At 44.1% G+C, this 17,314-nt stretch overlaps 1 protein-coding gene across 12 annotated transcripts in view; it reads right to left on the bottom strand.

The window, feature by feature from the left end:
- MARK3 (microtubule affinity regulating kinase 3) overlaps window positions 1-13,935 on the bottom strand; it is a 113,906-nt gene extending 99,971 nt beyond the window's left edge. For 9 of the 12 annotated variants that reach the window (XM_058740373.1, XM_058740375.1, XM_058740374.1 and 6 more), the window contains exon 1: window positions 13,801-13,935. In XM_058740373.1, coding sequence (XP_058596356.1) covers window positions 13,801-13,851 — 51 coding nt within the window. In that variant the 5' untranslated portion in view covers window positions 13,852-13,935. Of the gene's footprint in view, window positions 1-3,624; window positions 3,811-13,800 lie in introns of those variants that run through there. The other 3 variants (XM_058740383.1, XM_058740385.1, XM_058740381.1) reach the window with 2 other exon arrangements.
- Window positions 13,936-17,314: the final 3,379 nt, after the last annotated feature.

Here is a 17,314-nt window from a genome sequence, read left to right as displayed (position 1 = left end):
GGGAAGATGGTCAAAAGGGACAACCTTGCAGTTATAAGGTAAATAAGTACTAGGGATGTAACGTAAATCACGGTTACTACTGCTAACACTGCTATATAATATATAGGAAAGTCGTAAAAAAAAAAAAAAAGTGTAAATCCTAAGAATTCTTACCACAATGAGAAATTTTTTTCCTTTATTAATTTCTTCTTTCTTTTCTTATTGTTATCTATACGAGAAGATGGATGTTAGCTGAACATATTGTGGTACTCATTTCTCAATGGACATAAACCAATACCTTAAACTTATACAGTGATGTATGTCAATTACTTCTCAATACAGCTGGGGTGGGGCAGGGGGGACGGGATCAGGTTTAAAAGTTTAAAAAAAAAAAAACTTTACATCATGTTTCGACTCTTCCTAAATAAACCTTGGTCCCTTTTGTAAAACACAAGACATGCCCACGCATCCTTTCTAATCCTTAAAATAACAAACCACCTCCTTAACACAAGGGCAGGTTTTTCAAATGTAAAAAAATCTACAAAGCTAAATTGTGACAATAAAGGGCTGTCCCCCACGTATTTTGTACTTTTAGAGATATTCATAAAATCAAATTTCACTTTTGAAAGCAGCAGGGTGATTATTCCATTCACTACAAAAAAAAAAAATATTTCATAAGATTGAACAATTTGTGATTTAAAAAACTCTTAGCAAACAAGAAACAGAGCAGAACTTCTTTACTTTGATAAAAATCATGGACCAAAACCTTCAGCAAATATTACACTAATGGAGAAACTTTAGAATCATTTCTTGAAAATCAGAAACAAGACAAAGTTGTCTATTATCATTACCATTATTTAACATAATACTAAAGGTTATGGCCAATACTTGAAGGAAAGAAAAAAGTAAGATATGAGAATCAGAAGGAAAGAGATAAAACTGTAACTGTTTGTAGATGATAATGATCTAACTACAAACCAACAGAATCAGAAATACCACTGGAACTCATGAGAGTCTGGCAAGATACAAGATCAACCTATCACATTTCTCTACACTGGCAGTAACCTGCCACAAAATTTAACAAAAAAAATAACCATATCAATAAAAACTATAAAGCAGGTAGAAACTAACTTAATCAAAAAGAATATATAGAAGCTCTTTGGAGAAAGCTTTAAATTTTTAATGAAAGACCTAAAAGATACTTAAATAAATGGAAATTCCATGTTCATGGATAGATACTATAAATTCTACCCAAATTAACCTACAAGTTCAAGGCAATTTCAATTAAAATTTCCAGTCAGTAGTTCTTGAGCATTTTTTTAAATGTTTATTTTGAGAGAGAGAGAGAGAGAGAGAGAGAGAGAGAGAGAGAGAAAGCAGAGGAGGGGCAGAGAGAGAGGGAGACAGAGAATCCAAAGCAGGCTCTGCTGTCAGCACAAAGCTGGACTCGGGGCTCGAAACCACAAACCATGAGATCATGACCTAAGCCAAAGTCGGACAGTCGCTCAACCGACTGAGCCACCCAGGTGCCCCAAGTAAAAAAATTTTTTTAATTTTCTAGTAATTTTAATCTTACTCTGACGTTTACATGGATGAATGATTGCCAGGTCAGCCTCAAAAAAAGAGTTAAAAAAAAAAAAAGAAAAAGGCTCAGAAACAAAAAGTGATCTAAGTTAGTTAACACAAGCATAACAAAACATATCTATATAATGTACCCTCTTTTTTTTTTAAATTTTTTTTTAATGTTTGTTTATTTTTGAGACAGGGAGAGACAGAGCATGAATGGGGGAGGGTCAGAGACACAGGGAGACACAGAATCCGAAGCAGGCTCCAGCCTCTGAGCTGTCAGCACAGAGCCCGACGCGGGGCTCGAACTCACAGACCGTGAGATCATGACCTTAGCCGAAGTCGGACGCTCAACCAACTGAGCCACCCAGGCGCCCCTCATGTACCCTTTTAATAGCATACACTAAGAGAGACACATCTTTTGTGTGGTATTCTTACCAAAAATATATAACCTTAATTAATTGTGAAAAAACATCTGACAAACTTAAACTGAGACATATTCCACAAAATAACTGACAAGTACTCATCAAAACTGTCAAGCGCATAAAAGACAAAGACAGAGGAACCATTACAAATTGGAGAAGACTGAGACACAATAACTAAATGCAATGTGGGATCTTTGATTAGATCCTAGAAGAAAAAAAGAACCCTGGAGAAAAACTGGTGAAAATTCAAGTTCTGTCGTCGTCGTCATCGTCATCATCATCATCATCACCATCAACAGTATCAGACCAATATCAATTTTCTGGCTTTCATAACTGAGCTATGGTTATAAAGGTGTTAACATTAGGGGAATCTGAGTGAAAGGCATACTCTGTATACCCTGTACCACTTTGGCAATTTTTATTTAAGTCTTAAATTATTTCCAAATAAAAAGTTCAATAGATAAGATATACACATAGATACACAGATTAAGAAGATTAACATTGACTGTGAAGCCATAGTAATTAAAGAGAACAGAAAAACCTAAGGGGTATGGGCACAACGGAAAAACAGACCTATGCACCAGAATATAAAACTAAATGACATGAGTACATGGGAACCTTAAGATACAATGAAAGGGGCCCTATAAACCAGAGGGGAAAGGATAGATTGCAGAGTAGACAGCAGTGGGAAAACCGGTTCACCTTATCAGCCGGGGGGGGGGGGGGGGGGGGGTGTACAAAACTAGATCCCTACCAGAGAAAGGCTATGTCTCCAGGGATTAAAAACCTACATGTGAAAGGTAAAATGATACAAGGTTAACAAATGAAATATAAGAGAATATCCTTGTGATCCAGGTATTTAAGTAAAACTTCAAAAGCACAAACACAAGGCACCATTTATGTTGGTTACACCAAAATCAACAATTTGTTCAATGAAGGGCATTATAGAAAGATGACAGAGGATACGTGCAATGTCCACAACCTACATCAGATTAACATCTAGAAAACCAAGAATACCTAAGAATCAACAAGGAAAAGACAACACAAAAGAAAAATGGACAAAGGAAAAACAGCAATTACAGAACACCCCAAAAGCCAAAGTATATATAGACCTAATAAAAATCAAAGAGAAATACAAGTTTACAATGAGATATCACATTACACCCAACAGGCTGGTAAAAACTTAAAGCTGGATAATGCTAAATGTTGGCAGGAACCAGGGATACTATGCACTACTGGCAGGAGTGTGGACTGATTTAGCCACCCAGAAGGACAAGTTCTGGCCCTATCTGTATTTCCTGCGACAGAGCAAGTCCACTCCTAGCTACCCCAAGAAAGCCTTACACAGCTCCATAAGGGACATGGATAAAGACATTCATGGTAGTATTTTGTGGCTGCAGGAAGTGCAATGTCTAACCCTGAAGAGCAGACAGGTTGAGTATGGTAGATAGATCACCATCCCACAGACTGCTAAGTAGTGGTCAGAAAACAGATTAGACTCATAGATGAAATATATACAGTATTTACACGAGGTGCCAAATGTATACTCTGTAAGAGCACATACATGTACACACATTACAGCATATTAAACAAACTATGGGGAATGAACTATGGGGATTAAGAAGAATAAATAAGACAAGGGCTTCACACTGACCTATAAAGATAACGTGGTGGCACCTGGGTGGCTCAGTTGGTTAAGCGTCTGACTTCGGCTCAGGTCATGATCTTGTGGTGCAGGAGTTCAAGCCCTGAGGCAGGCTCTGTGCTGACAGCTCAGAGCCTGAGCCTGCTTGGAATTCTGTGTCTTCCTCTCTCTTTGCCCCTCCCCCGCTCACTTTGTCTCTCTTAAAAATAAACATTAAAAAAAAAAAAAAAGATAATGTGACTTTTTGCAGCTGAGTTTACAAAAGTTTCTAAGAATATGAACAACAGAAATGGGAAACTATTACTGTTCATATCCACAAATTCGGTGAAACTGGTTTCATTTTTAATAAAATATTACTGCTGTAACAGATAAACTATCATAATAGACTGAAAAATCATTTACTCGTCTAATCCCCAAAAGGACTACAGGCACAAATAAATTGTGGCTAAAGAAAAATTTCACTCAGTAGCTTTTGACCAGTTAACTATAAGCTAAGCAACTATTAAGTGCCAGGCACTACAGAGTGATGAAATAAAGTATGGTGCCAAACCTTCAAGGTACTCCTAACCTACCTGAAGAGCTAACATGCGGAATAATAACTAAAACAAAAGGCAATCCCTGCCCCACTGAGAAAATCAGAGAGTAGGTACTCTAAGTGCCATCGTCTATGTATTTTTCAATTTTCTAGTAGAAACGCTAAAAAACATATCAACAGGTTAAATTAATTTTAATATTTTATTTAACCCAATATATTCTCAAATATTTCAACACATAATATAAAAAGATTAAGACTGCATATTCTTTTTTTCACACTGTCTTTAAAATCTGTATATATTTCATCCTTACAGAGCCACATTTCAAGTGGTCAGCAGCCACACGTGGCTAGTAGCTACTGTGTGGGATAATGTAGTACTAAGCACTCAGAGGAGGTGATCACATTTGAGTGAGATGAAAGAAAAAAGGTATCTTATGAAGGGATAATCTTTAAAGGATAAGTAGTAGAGTTCTAATGAAAGACAATGGTTATTTCAAGCCAGGCACTAGTACAAGGAAACCTAGGAAAACGTGGGGGGTGGGGAAATGATCCCCTCCCCTCCCCCCCCGCCCCCCGCACCCCAACCTGCATGTCAAACCACTTTCGTCTCTCACAACTCTCTCATTTCATGGGACACTAACACTGGTGGTGGGGGGGGGGGGGGGGACGCTTCATTTCCTTGACATCATGATGGCTGACAATTTATCCTTATGCTCCTGACTAGGCTGTCCTTTCTGCCTTGCTCTGCTCTCCATCCCCAACCCTTAGCTTAATTAATGCCTACACCAAAGTACTTGACTATGAGTTCCTTGTGGGCAAGAATAGTCTCATCTCTGTATTCTCAGAATACAGGACCTGGCAACTAGCAGGTGTGAAATCACTGGGTAAACAAATAGCTAAGCAGAACTGTCTGGCTAGAGTATTAAGGTTATACAGATGAGCAGTTGGAAACAACAAAGCTAGAAAGGCGGATCAAGAATAAACCGCCAAAAGCTTAAAAAAAATTTTTTTTTAATGTTTGTTTATTTTTGAGAGAGACAGAGACAGAATGCGATTGGGTTAGGGGCAGAGAGAGAGGGAAACACAGAATCTGAAGCAGGCTCCAGGCTCCGAGCCATCAGCACAGAGCCCAACGTGGGGCTCGAACCCACAAACCCATCATAAAATTCTCATCACAAGAAAAAAAAAAAAAACGAAGTATGTATGGTAACGAATATTAATTATTATACTTATTGTGGTGATCTTTACACAATCAATACAAATAGAGAATCATGTAGCACATCTGAAACTAATAAACCAATATGGAGGTTATGTCAATTACATCTAAAACTTAAAAAAACAGTGAAATAAATTAAATTTTTAAAAGATGAGGCACAGATCAGTGAATTGGTCATGATTAAGTTACTTGTATTTGAAAGCTAGTTTTACATTTTTTTTTAATGTTTATTTTTGAGAGAGAGAGAGAGAGCAAGTGAGCAAGCGAGCAGGGGAGGGGCAGAGAGAGAGAGAGAGAGACACAGAATCCAAAGCAGGCTCCAGGCTCTGAGCTTCAGCACAGAGCCTAACATGGGGCTCGAACCCACAAACCGTGAGATCATGACCTGAGCTGAAGTCGGACATTCAACTGACTGAGCCACCCAGGCGCCTCTGAAAGCGAGTTTTAATTACAAGTATGTAATTAACATAACTCCAAATCCCAACTTCTTGTATGTTTTGTTGTTGTTCCTTCTTTTTTGCTCCGCATCTTGTCCACTCTACCTCAGACATGTCTTCAGATGCACTCCTTCAACTGGTCTTAGGCTCCCATCTTTCTCTCTCCCTTCCAAGCCCAGACACTATCCATCAGTTCTCCCTTTAAGAAAGCAGTCTGAGGTTTTAAAAAAAAGGAGAAAGGAGATGATCTTGCTGGAATAACTACAGAGGGGAGAAGCTAAGGATACAGGGATAGAGATGAGAAGACCAGTAAAAAGACCATCAACATTAACGACAGCTAACATCTATCTGTTACTTACTGTAAGTAACAGGCACTGTTTTAAATGCTTTACCCATATTGTCTCATTTAACCACTAATTCAACCAATATTTTATTGAACCCCTATAACAGATGACAAGCATGTTCTAGGTATTTGTTGTATCAGTAAGCAAAACAAATTATTTCTGTTCTTGTGGAGCTTTCAGTATACCAGAAGAAACTGACAAAACACAATAAACATACAACAATGTGTAAATATGATACGTAAGAAGGTAATAACTGCAATGGAGAAAAGAAAAACCAGATCAGGGTTAGGGAGACTGGGAGAGTCACAGGTGATTAAGCCACTGAGGTGATATTTGAAAAGAGGAGGTGAGAAAGTTAGCCATAAGAATATCTGGAAGAAAGGTGTTCAAAGAGAAATGCAACGTCAAGGCCCTGAGGTTGGAGTGTCGCTTGTGTGTTCACAGAACAGCAAGAAGACTCTTAGGTCTATGGGCAGAGTGGGTGAGGAGAGGCAGAAGGTGAGGACCAAGAAGAAAGGAAAGCCGGTGCATGGAAGGCCTTATCGTTGTAACAGCCCTATGAGGTCGTCACTATTACCAATGCCATTTTACAGATGAGGTAACTGGGGCACAAAAAAGTTAAATAACTTGTCCAAGGTCACACAATAAAATGCTAGACCAGATTATAAACCCAAAGAGTTACTATTAAGTTGTTTTCAAAACATGACGTTGACATTGTTGACACACTTCCCATTACAAAGTAAGGTCCGTGTCCCTTGTGTTGTGATAGATTTAACCGAGAGCAAATGACACAGTATGACTTCTGAGGCTAGGTCATAAAAGGCAGGGAGCTTCTATCTCTTCTGAAACACGGAGCAACCTCGGAAGTCTGTTCGCACTGAGGCCTCCACACTGGAAAAGCCCTTTGTAGACCCTCTGGCCAAGAGTCCCAGCTGAGCCTAGCCCTCTAACCACATCTGCCAAGGTGCCAGATACATAAGTGAAGAAACTATCTAGGATGTGGATCTTCCAGCCCAGCTGTTCAAATCCCACTAGCCTTTCGAGATCCTCCAAACTGAAGTCCCAGATATAGAAGAACAGAGATAAGTCATCCCTGTCTGAATTCCTCAAACACAACCTGTGAGCATAATAAAATGGCTGCTGTTCTACATTACTAAGTTATGGAGTGATTTGTTCCACAGCAATAATATGAAGAACCACTATACAATAAGCAGGAAACAAATGTTAACAACCTGAACTAAGTAACAGAAATGAAAAAAAAAAAAAAAAAAAAAAAAGAACCCCAAAACAAAAACTGGAATATACTACCATGGTACATAGAAGGTTCTTTATCATTAAACATCTTTAACGTCTAGATGGCAACGTTCTTTTAAGAGAAGAAAACAAGCTCTTTTATTCCATTCCACTAATAGAGCTAATACATGCCTATGGATACCAAGGAGGGCCTAGGAATAGATAAAGGCTAGCAATTGAGGGAAGACAAGGAAAGAGGTGGAGACAGTATGTGAACAGAATGCCATCAAAAACACCTCAAATGCCTTTGACAACAAAAGGTGACTGCCCTGGTTTAAATTATTCTACTGGATAAAGAACGGCAATTCTCAGAGCAGAAAGCTGAGTTAGGGAATGGTTCTGGGTCGACTCCTCTCTAGGATTCCCTGCTAGAATCTGCTCTTGTAGTCAATGAAGTCATAAAGGTGCTTACTGCATAAAGAATGAAGTTATATATAAAATTCAGAAATAAAAACTTTTGGGCTCAGTTTATTCAAATTTTATATTAAATTCTACCCAAATACACATCTTCATGTAAAATGTCCATACTACAAACCCCCCAATATTGAACATCCACTCAAATGCAACTGCCTATTAGCAACAAACAAAACACCTCTTGCTGTTTAACACCAAGACCCCTTTGTAACCCACTTAAACAATGCCTTATCTAGTCTACATAAGATTATATAAGACTAGCCACAGATGAGCAGTTCAGGTGGCTAGAATGCAGTGCTAAAGAACTATTCCTTGAAGAAAAAAATGCTTTCTTCCAGTGCCAACTTCCGCCCTCCCAATTACTGTGCAGGCAGGTGCATATGGGTCAGCATAAACTCCTTATTACTACTTGCAGACAAATTCCAAGCACATTCTTTAAATTCTTTTGTAAGACAACATTAAACTGGGAGATTTCCAGGGGAGACATCTGTTCTCTCCTTCAGGTTTAATTTGAAAGTTTAAAATGGAGGTGAGATGGGGTACCTGGCTGGTTCAGTCGGTAGAGCATGTGACTCTTGATCCCAGGGTCATGAGTTCGAGTCCTATGCTGGGGATGAGTTTACTTAAAAAAAAAAGTACTAAAATACTTAAAAATATACAAAAATAAAATAAGATGGAGGTGAGACAAGGGTTTTCCGCTTTACTCCTCCTAGTGGTGATCAGAAAGGGCTGCATTCCCTGACTCTCACTTCCTGGTTGGGAAAAAATTCCAAGGACAAAATTTGTCTTAGATCTTGGATCTCAGAATCCAGAACAATCCTCCAAAACTAAAGGTAACAGATACCAAGGCGCCTGGGTAGCTCAGTCAATTAAGCGTCGAACTCTCAATTTCAGCTCAGGTCATGATCTCATGGTTTGTGGGATCAAGCCCTGCTTTGGGCTTAATGCTGACAGTGCAGTGCCTTCTTGGGATTCTCTCTCTCTCTCTCTCTCTCTCTCTCTCTCTCTCTCAAAACTAAATAAACCAAAAAAAAATTTTTTTAAGACAACAGGTACCAGGGGCACCTGGGTGGCTCAGTTGGTTAAGCGGCCGACTTCGGCTCAGGTCATGATCTCGTGGTCTGTGAGTTTGAGCCCCGCGAGTTTGAGCCCCGCGTCGGGCTCTGTGCTGACAGCTCAGAGCCTGGAGCCTGTTTCAGATTCTGTGTCTCCCTCTCTCTCTCTGACCCTCCCCCGTTCATGCTCTGTCTCTCTCTGTCTCAAAAATAAATAAATGTTAAAAAAAAAAAAAAAAAAAGACAACAGGTACCACAAATTTACACTGAGTTGTGTATAAGTCTCTCACGGGTAATTACAATGTAAATAACCATGCACTACATAAAGTAACCTGTACTCTACTCATTGCAAATTTCCAAGTTCACCTAATTTACACATAGAAGAAACAAAAATGACCTTCAAATTGAAGTCTGTAAGATTTTTTTCTCAAAACACTTTGACACCATAAAAAATATTAATTCTTCAGAGATTAACTTTTTTTAAAAGGCCCAAACAGGCTTTATTCAACAGATAGTTGGGCTTGAAAGTTAAAAGGCAGATTAAATAAAGGCATAGTATATACTTTAAAAGAAATGGCATTTAAAGTACAGTAAGTGATCAACAAATAGTAACTATTTTTATACTCCACAGCCATACTTTCTTACAAAGAACCAACTTTAAAAACTCACGGAGCTTGAAAATTTTATTTAATCCATTGGAAATCTCTCTTCTATAGTCACAATACAACCTAAAGGGACATAGTTTAGTTGACAAGCTTTCAATGAATACTAATGCAGTAATTCAAGTGTGGTTTCTGGACCACAAGTTCTGGGAACTTGTTAGAAATGCAAACTAGAATCAAGGTCTGGGGAGGGGCCCAGCAACCAGAGCTCTAACAAGCCCTCCAGGTGATACTGGCGTTTACTCCAGTTTGAGAGTTTGTTAGACTAGCTCACAGAGCTCAGGATGCTTTGTTCTGCAGGGACTGGGAAGTCCTAAAGAGCAGGTACAGGTACAACATGGTTCCTAGATAATAACTTCTATGGAACCTAGCAGTGTCCTACACAAAGTAGGCACTTAAACTTGAACAGGTTAATGACAGTCTCCTATAACCTATACCTGGCTAGACAAGAACACCATCAGTTTATCTATTTCACAGAGATCAGAAATTCTGATGGCTTGTCTCCATTAACTAATAATAAGTAAATACAGGCTGCACACACACCAGGAGCTGTTAACTGACAGAGCTCTGGGGCCTCTGGTACTTTGACAAACAGCTCAAGCTTACAACGTGTCATATGCTTTAAAATTTAAGTGAAAAAATACATTTCTGATTTTACCAGTGTCCAAACAGGATTTGCCCATGGCTCCATATAAGTCATGACACTGCAGAACAAAAACCAAAACATAAATTTTTTTTGTTGCCTTCAAAATGCATCTTATTTCACATATTAGCTCACTGTAATATATGGACCCTGGATGGAGTCCAATTTGAACAAAGTGTTAAAAAAGTAGACAACTGAGGAAAATTGAAGACTGACTGGATATCTGATGTTAAGAAATTATGATAAAGGGACTAGGATTACAATCTTTATAAAATTAAAGCTTTATCTCTCCTAAAAGCTTTAGAGATGAAATGATATGAGGTACTGAATTTGCTTCTTGGGGAGACCCCAAATGAAATAAGACGGCCACTGAGTATGTGGGGGGCTAACTATACACAAGGGTTTCTCAACCCTGACCCTATTGCCATTTTTTTGCCAGATGTTTTGTTGTTGTTGTGGGGAGGAAGGGGTGCTGCCCTGTACACTGTAAAATGTTTAGCAGCATTCCTGGTCAGTAAACTCTCTTCCGTTGTGACAACCAAAAAAATGTCTCCAGACATCATCAAATGTCCACAGGGCAGCAAAACTGTTCCTGGTTGAGAACCACTAATACAAACTAAATTCTCCCTACTTGTTTGTTTGAAATCTTCCGTAACAATACATTTAAGTCTTATTTTAATTATACTCTGTGTAATGGTACATCTATATCTCTCTGGTTGAGTAATTAGTACATAAGCTTTTGAGGAACAGCTTGGTACCCAAAAAAGCAGAGGGAACTGAACTGGAGATGTGGAGCCTAGTGGTGGCTCTGCTACTAAATAGTGTTGTCACAGCAGCTCCTGTCACCTCTCTGAGCATCCTCATTAGGTCAGATTATTTGATTAGTCCTTATGAGTTTTAAAATTATTTGAAAACAGTATTATCTTTTATATACCCATCAGCTAAAGGTGGGTACTCACATTTATAAACCAAACAAACGAAAACAGAGTAGTGGACTAGGATGAAGACAATATTCTTGTTGCAAATAATCCGCCTTTTATTATTCCTCTATCTATAAGCAACATTCCCATCACAGCCATATACAATTATTTAAAATTGATTCCCAAGATAAGCAAAATGGAAAGTCTTTTCACAAAAAAGACAAAGTTGTTCTAGTCATAGTAGCCAAAACGCCCATCAACGGTGAATGGATTAGAAATTGTTGTACATCAACTGGGTGATGCATGGAAGTGTTGAATCCCTATACTACACACCTGAAAGTAATATAACACTGTATGTTAACTATACTGGAATTAATATAATAACTTAAAAAAAAAACAAAGAAACTTTTGTACATCCAAACAATGAATTACCTACCACTCAGCAATAAAAAGAAATGAACTACTGATACACACACAAACATTAATAAAGATTCCAGTTATATGACATTCTAGAAAACATAAAACTATAGGGACAGATAACAGATCAGTGGTTGCCAAAGGCTGTAGAAAGAGAGAGGCGACTGACTGTAAAGGGCCACGATGTCAGCAAGCACCTTCCTGGGCAATGAAGATGTTCTGTATCTTGACTGTGGTGATGGTTACATGACTATACATTTGTCACAACTCATCAAACAAGACACTTAGGAAGAGTAAATGTTCTATCTCAATAAACCTGACTTTAACAAAACAGCTGCTCAAGAAACTGAGAGCTCTCATTCATTCTCGTGCCCTCACCACTCAACTGGCAGTTCAGGAATGGCAGGCAAATAATATGACATATGCCAGACACGTAACGCTCGACACAAGGGCACCACACTGTCAAAGACACACAACTACTTCCAGAAGATTCTAATACAAGTTAAAAAATGGAACAGGGCACGGTGAATTAATGCCATGATATGCTACAAACCTCTGATTTTAACACTGTCAGAAATTCAAATTTAAACACTCCATACCTTACATTGTTTTCAAAGAATAAAGTTAGTAGTTTCTAACAACACACAGAAAGATTAGAACACGATTCCACAAATTCACCAGAGAACAAAGTAAAGACTCACTTAGGGTAAGTCCTTCATTATCACAAACCTGACTGTTTTTGGCTTCAGTTCATTTAGAAAGCATGGAGCTCCTGCTCTGGCTCAATGTAAGATTCTGCCGCTTTGAGCGGAAGTCGAGGACCGAAGCTAGTCAACTCCCTATTTTGCTTACTCCGCTCTGCGGCGTGGTCAAGGAACAGGAAAATGATCAAGTCAGGAACGCGTTCTTCAAAAGGGCCGTAAGAAAATGAGTTCACGGACTCACCCGGTCTATGACTTCCCATCACTGACTCTTCACGGAACTTTCTAATCCATCTCAGGTGAAGAAACACGCGCCGCGGAACCACTCACTCACCAGGGGAAAGAGCACTACGTACTGGACACTGAAACGCTACGGGAACGCTTTAGACCAGACCCTGCGCGAACAGGTTAGGTCACCTGAGAGCCACCCGGCAAACAAGCGGCACTTCCAAGACTCAGACGAAGGCACCGACACCGCCAGGCCACAGTGTCTCGGGACGCGGCTGAAAGCAGGGAAACAGGCAGAGCAAGAAGGCTGTTCCTAAGTGACGGCGTCTTCCTGCCAGCAATTACCCCGCAACACGTCTAATGAAAGGCCCGCGGAGTCTCTCCACAAGCTCCCTGCTCCACGTCTTACAGGAGGCACCTCCCAGGCCCGAACTCCCCTGAACCGAGCGCCAGACAAGAGCTCAGAAAGCACTTGCGCGGAGTCGACGTTTCTCCGAAGGACTTTCCGCTGCACGTTGCCGCCCCCGGCCCTTTGAAAGGTTTCCACGGACACAACCAAAGGGTCCGCGTACAGAATCCCGGGCTGCGAGCGCTGGAGCGGGGGCTCGGCGCCGCCGAAGCCCGCTGGCGGTCGGCAGGCGAGAGCCAAGCCCGGAGCGGGTGTCCCCCGGCCGGGGCGGCGTTACCACGCACCTTCCTTTCAAAACCGCTTCGTCGACCCTTCCAGACGGATGCGCCTGGAAGGGAAGCGACTCCTCAACGAAGCCGGCACTCACTCTCTCCCGAAACTTCTCTCCTGACCCTGCCAAGGCGCCCTCGAACACTCCCCCGTGGCCACTCAGGTTTCGAGCCTGTCACTAAGCTTAGTTCCAGACAGTTTGACAAAACCAGGCAAAAAGGACCACCCACTCGACCCGATCAATGGCTTCTCACCGGCACCACGAACACGTTTCCAGCCCGCCAGCCCCTCGAGAGCTGCCCGCCCGATCTGCAAGGAGAGCCCGCCCCAAGTCAGCACCAAGCGCGGCCGAGGGCGGACAACACGCACCGGGCGCGGCGGCCGGGGTCCCCCCCGCCCCGCGCCCCCCACCCCCCACCCCGGCCGGCGAGCGGGACTCGGCGAGAACACGGAGGCGCGACCCGGGCCGCCGCCTCCAGGAAACGGTCGCGCCCCGCCGCCCCCCGCGGCCTCCGGCCGGCCCCCCGCGTCCGGCGCGCTCCGGGCCGGGGACCCCCGACGGCTCGGGCCGCCGTCGCGCTCCGGGAGGCAGCGGGGGAGACCCGGCCCGGGCAAATCCCGACAAGGCCCAGGGCACTTACGTTCTCAGTGTCTCTTTCATTCACCGTTGGCAGCGGGGTCCTAGTGGACATTTTACTCCACTCCGCTTCTGCACAATGCGAGGGTGAAACAAAACAGCACACGGCCTCGGGGGGCCGGCGACCTCGTCCTCGAGCGCCCTGCGGTTCCGGAACGGCGCCGCGGAGGGCGGCTCCCCTCCCCCACGGCCGTCTAGATCCCGGGCCGGGCCCGGGCCGTCCCTCGGCGGGTCCCGGGGCTCATGCTCCCCCGGCCCCGGCGGCCGCGCCGAGGAGCCCGGCGGGCGGCGGTGGCGGGGCCGGGCCGGCGGCGGGCTGCGGTCGGCCCGCCGGCGTCCCCGCGCCTCAGGGCGCCCCGCGGGCCCGGACCCCCTCGCCTCCTCCTCCGCCCTCGCCCGTCGCACCGCGGATCTCAACGCCGGGGCCTCCACACAGCGCCGCCGGCTGCCCCCGAAGAGGAGGAGGAGGATGTGGACAAGGTGGACCGCAAGACAGGCCGCCGCGGGCTGCGGGCGCCGACCATGGAGGGGGCTGCGGAGGCGACGCCTGCGCCCGGCTGCTCTGCTCCCTCCGGCTCGCTTGCCGCCTCAGCCTCCACCCGGTGGCCGCCGCCGCTCCCGGTACCTCAGAGCCTCACGGACCCAAGATGGCCGCCCCTCGGCTTCCTCTGCTGCCTCCGGATGCCGGAAGTGACGGAACCGCCGCCTCCCGGAACTCGGCCAATCAGCGCGGCCCGAGGAAGCTGGCCCGGCCGCTGTTGCTAGGGGCGACTCAGTCAGGTCTAGGGTGGAAGAGGCGGCGCTCTGGGACGGGAAGGGGTGGTGGGTCGCGGCGGGCACAGCAGGCGCCCCCGAAAAGAGACGGCACATGGTCCTGGGCGGTGGCTTGAGCAGGACTCCTGGGTTGGCATTTACAGTGTTGATAGAGCGCCTACTGTGTGCCGAGGTTGAGGTCGCGCCCGCGGGACCGCGCTGCGCAGAATCGAGCCGCGGCAGCAGTTACAGGGCCGGGGCTGCGGGGAGGAGCCGGGCTTCTGTATGATCAACCGCGACCCCGGGATCGAAGATGCAGCCACCTTTCCTGCCTCCAGCTCTGGGTAGCAGGGGGCTAGGCTCGGCACCCGGAGGAGCTCGCTGTCTGGAGGAGGATGGACTTGGACCCACCTAAATGCCATTCGGAAGACAAGAGTGCCTACGGGTGGGCTTGAAGCCCCCCCCCCCCCCCAGGGACCAGTTCCTAAATGCCCTTAGGGGTTTTATAACCGGGCTCTTCTACACCAGCATGTAAGTGCCGAAGGGCTGGAAGCATCTCTGTGTGCCAGCCTTGGGCCGAGCTCAACATCGCTTGCAGGCTGGAACGTTGGAAATGCTACTGGGAGCCTTTCTTGCCCCCTTGCCTCTGCATGTGCCCCGTGGTCCCGCGCAGACCCTGGCACTGCGGTGGATGGCGTTTATTGGTTCAGGGACCTTGTGGATTGCCTCATTTAAGCCTCAGGGTAATATATATACATATATATATATATATATATATATATATATATATATATATATATATATAATTTTTTTAAGTAAGCCCTATGCGCAATGTGAGGATTGAACTCATGACCCGGAGATCAAGAGTCTCATGCTCTACCGACTGAGCCAGCTAGGTGCCCCTCAGGGTAGCCCTATAAAGACAGGCAGACACATCTTGCCATCCAAAGCCTAAACAGATTACAGTGCCTTGACCAAAGTATCCAAATGGGTTAGCTGCAGAGCTGGGATTTGAACCCATGTCCTAAAACTTCCCTAACAGATAAGTTCTTGTAGTGGGTATGCCTTGTTTTTCTTACTTTCCTCCCTCTTATTTCCTTCCTCCCTTCTTTCCTGCCTGCCTGCCTGTCTTCCTTTCTTCCTTCCCCAGCATGTGAACCATCTTGCTAGGTCTGGGGCATTTCCTGCTCTGTGAGAAATACATGTCTTTAAACACCAGCGTCATACCCAGAGAGGACAGACGCTCCCATCACAAAAACACATGAGGACTAAGATGCATTCGGGGCTTCAATCTTACCCTCTCAGGCAAGTGTTCACTGGGGCCAATGGCAGCCTTGTTTAAAATGTTATTCTGTCTCTCCCTGTTTGGACAAGCACACATGATTGAATTCCCATTAGTTAAATGTGTGCTTCATACACTGCAACTGAAATGTGGGTGAGCACAAGATTGTGGAGCCCCAGTAGGGCATTTAGCCCAATTTGGGGGGTTGGGTGAGGGAAGCTTCCTGGGAAAGAGATCATTTATTTACACCGAGTCTGAAACCATGAGTAGAGTCAGCCAGGTGAGGATGAGTAGAAAGGCATTCCAAGCAGAAGGGCAGCCTGCACAGGGGCACAGAGGTGGGAAAAAACATAGTGGGATTGGGTAAATGTCAAGAGAAGGGGAGGCGAGAGTTTAGGTTGGAAGGGGAGGCAGGAGTCAGGCCAAGCTTGGACGTAGCGTGACACTCAATTCAGCATCTTGAATGTCAACTAGATCAGCCATGAAAACAGAGGACCCACAAAAGGGTTTCAGCCTCGGGTAGGAGCAGAGAGACAGGGTTTGGACAATTCAGAACATTCTATATTGGCCAAAGAAGTAGCTGGGGGATGAGGTTTCCAATTAAATGTCTTTCTCACCTCACCACAGCACACATTAAATAATAAATTAGTGAATGCCAAAAGACAGGAAGCAAAGTTGACACTGTTTAACTCAAGATTCCTCTGGTTTTCATGAGAGCTGGAATTAAAGAAACACTTTGAGCCTTTCATTGCACTTATGTTAAATGACATCATGGTACTATAAAGACCTGGAAATGGGGAGATGGGAGGCAAGGTATGCATGTGGACATGAAAAGAAAAAAAAAAAAAAGAGAGAGAGAAAGAAGTGGAAAAGAAGAAAAGAAAAAGCAAAGCATTGTTATACATGGAATGGATCTATGATCTGGAAGGAATGGAAGAGGGAGGTCTGAGGTCTGGATCTGGAAGTCATTCTCGGAATACCTTCTTCTGTCCTTGTTCCCTATCTCCATATTAAAGTAGGTTCTGTCTTGGTCTCCTTAGACTGAAAAGACATAAATCAACATAGCAAGCTGTGTGTACGCAGAGGCGGTGCTTGCTTTCATGTTAGCAAGGAAGCTCATCGTGAGATGTCAGAAGCCAAAAAGAATCGAGTTCTACCCTTGCTGCTGGACGGTGGAGAAAGAACGCAGCCTCGAAGAGGTGAAGTGACTTGTCTGCAGCTGCACAGCTAGTTGGCAGGAGAACCAGCCTGGGGCCCAGCTCTCTCAAGCCCCAGACTCCTGTTCTTACTCCCAGCGACAGCTCTCCTCAACTGTATAATGACAGAGGATACAGAGGGACCAGGAAGATGTTCCAGCCAGGAGAATGGAAGGAACACAGTCTCAGACATGAGAATTCCTAAGCTGCCTGCTGGCCCCTCCCTGAGGACAATGATGAATGGCCTTGTGCAAGAAACATAAGCACCCATTTGTTTAGGCCATGAC

This window comes from Neofelis nebulosa, chromosome 7 (genome assembly GCF_028018385.1).
Source record: "Neofelis nebulosa isolate mNeoNeb1 chromosome 7, mNeoNeb1.pri, whole genome shotgun sequence".
Taxonomy (NCBI): Eukaryota; Metazoa; Chordata; class Mammalia; order Carnivora; family Felidae; genus Neofelis; species Neofelis nebulosa.
The sequence above is the reverse complement of the archived record's forward strand: the minus strand, read 5'-3'. Positions and strand labels throughout refer to the sequence as shown.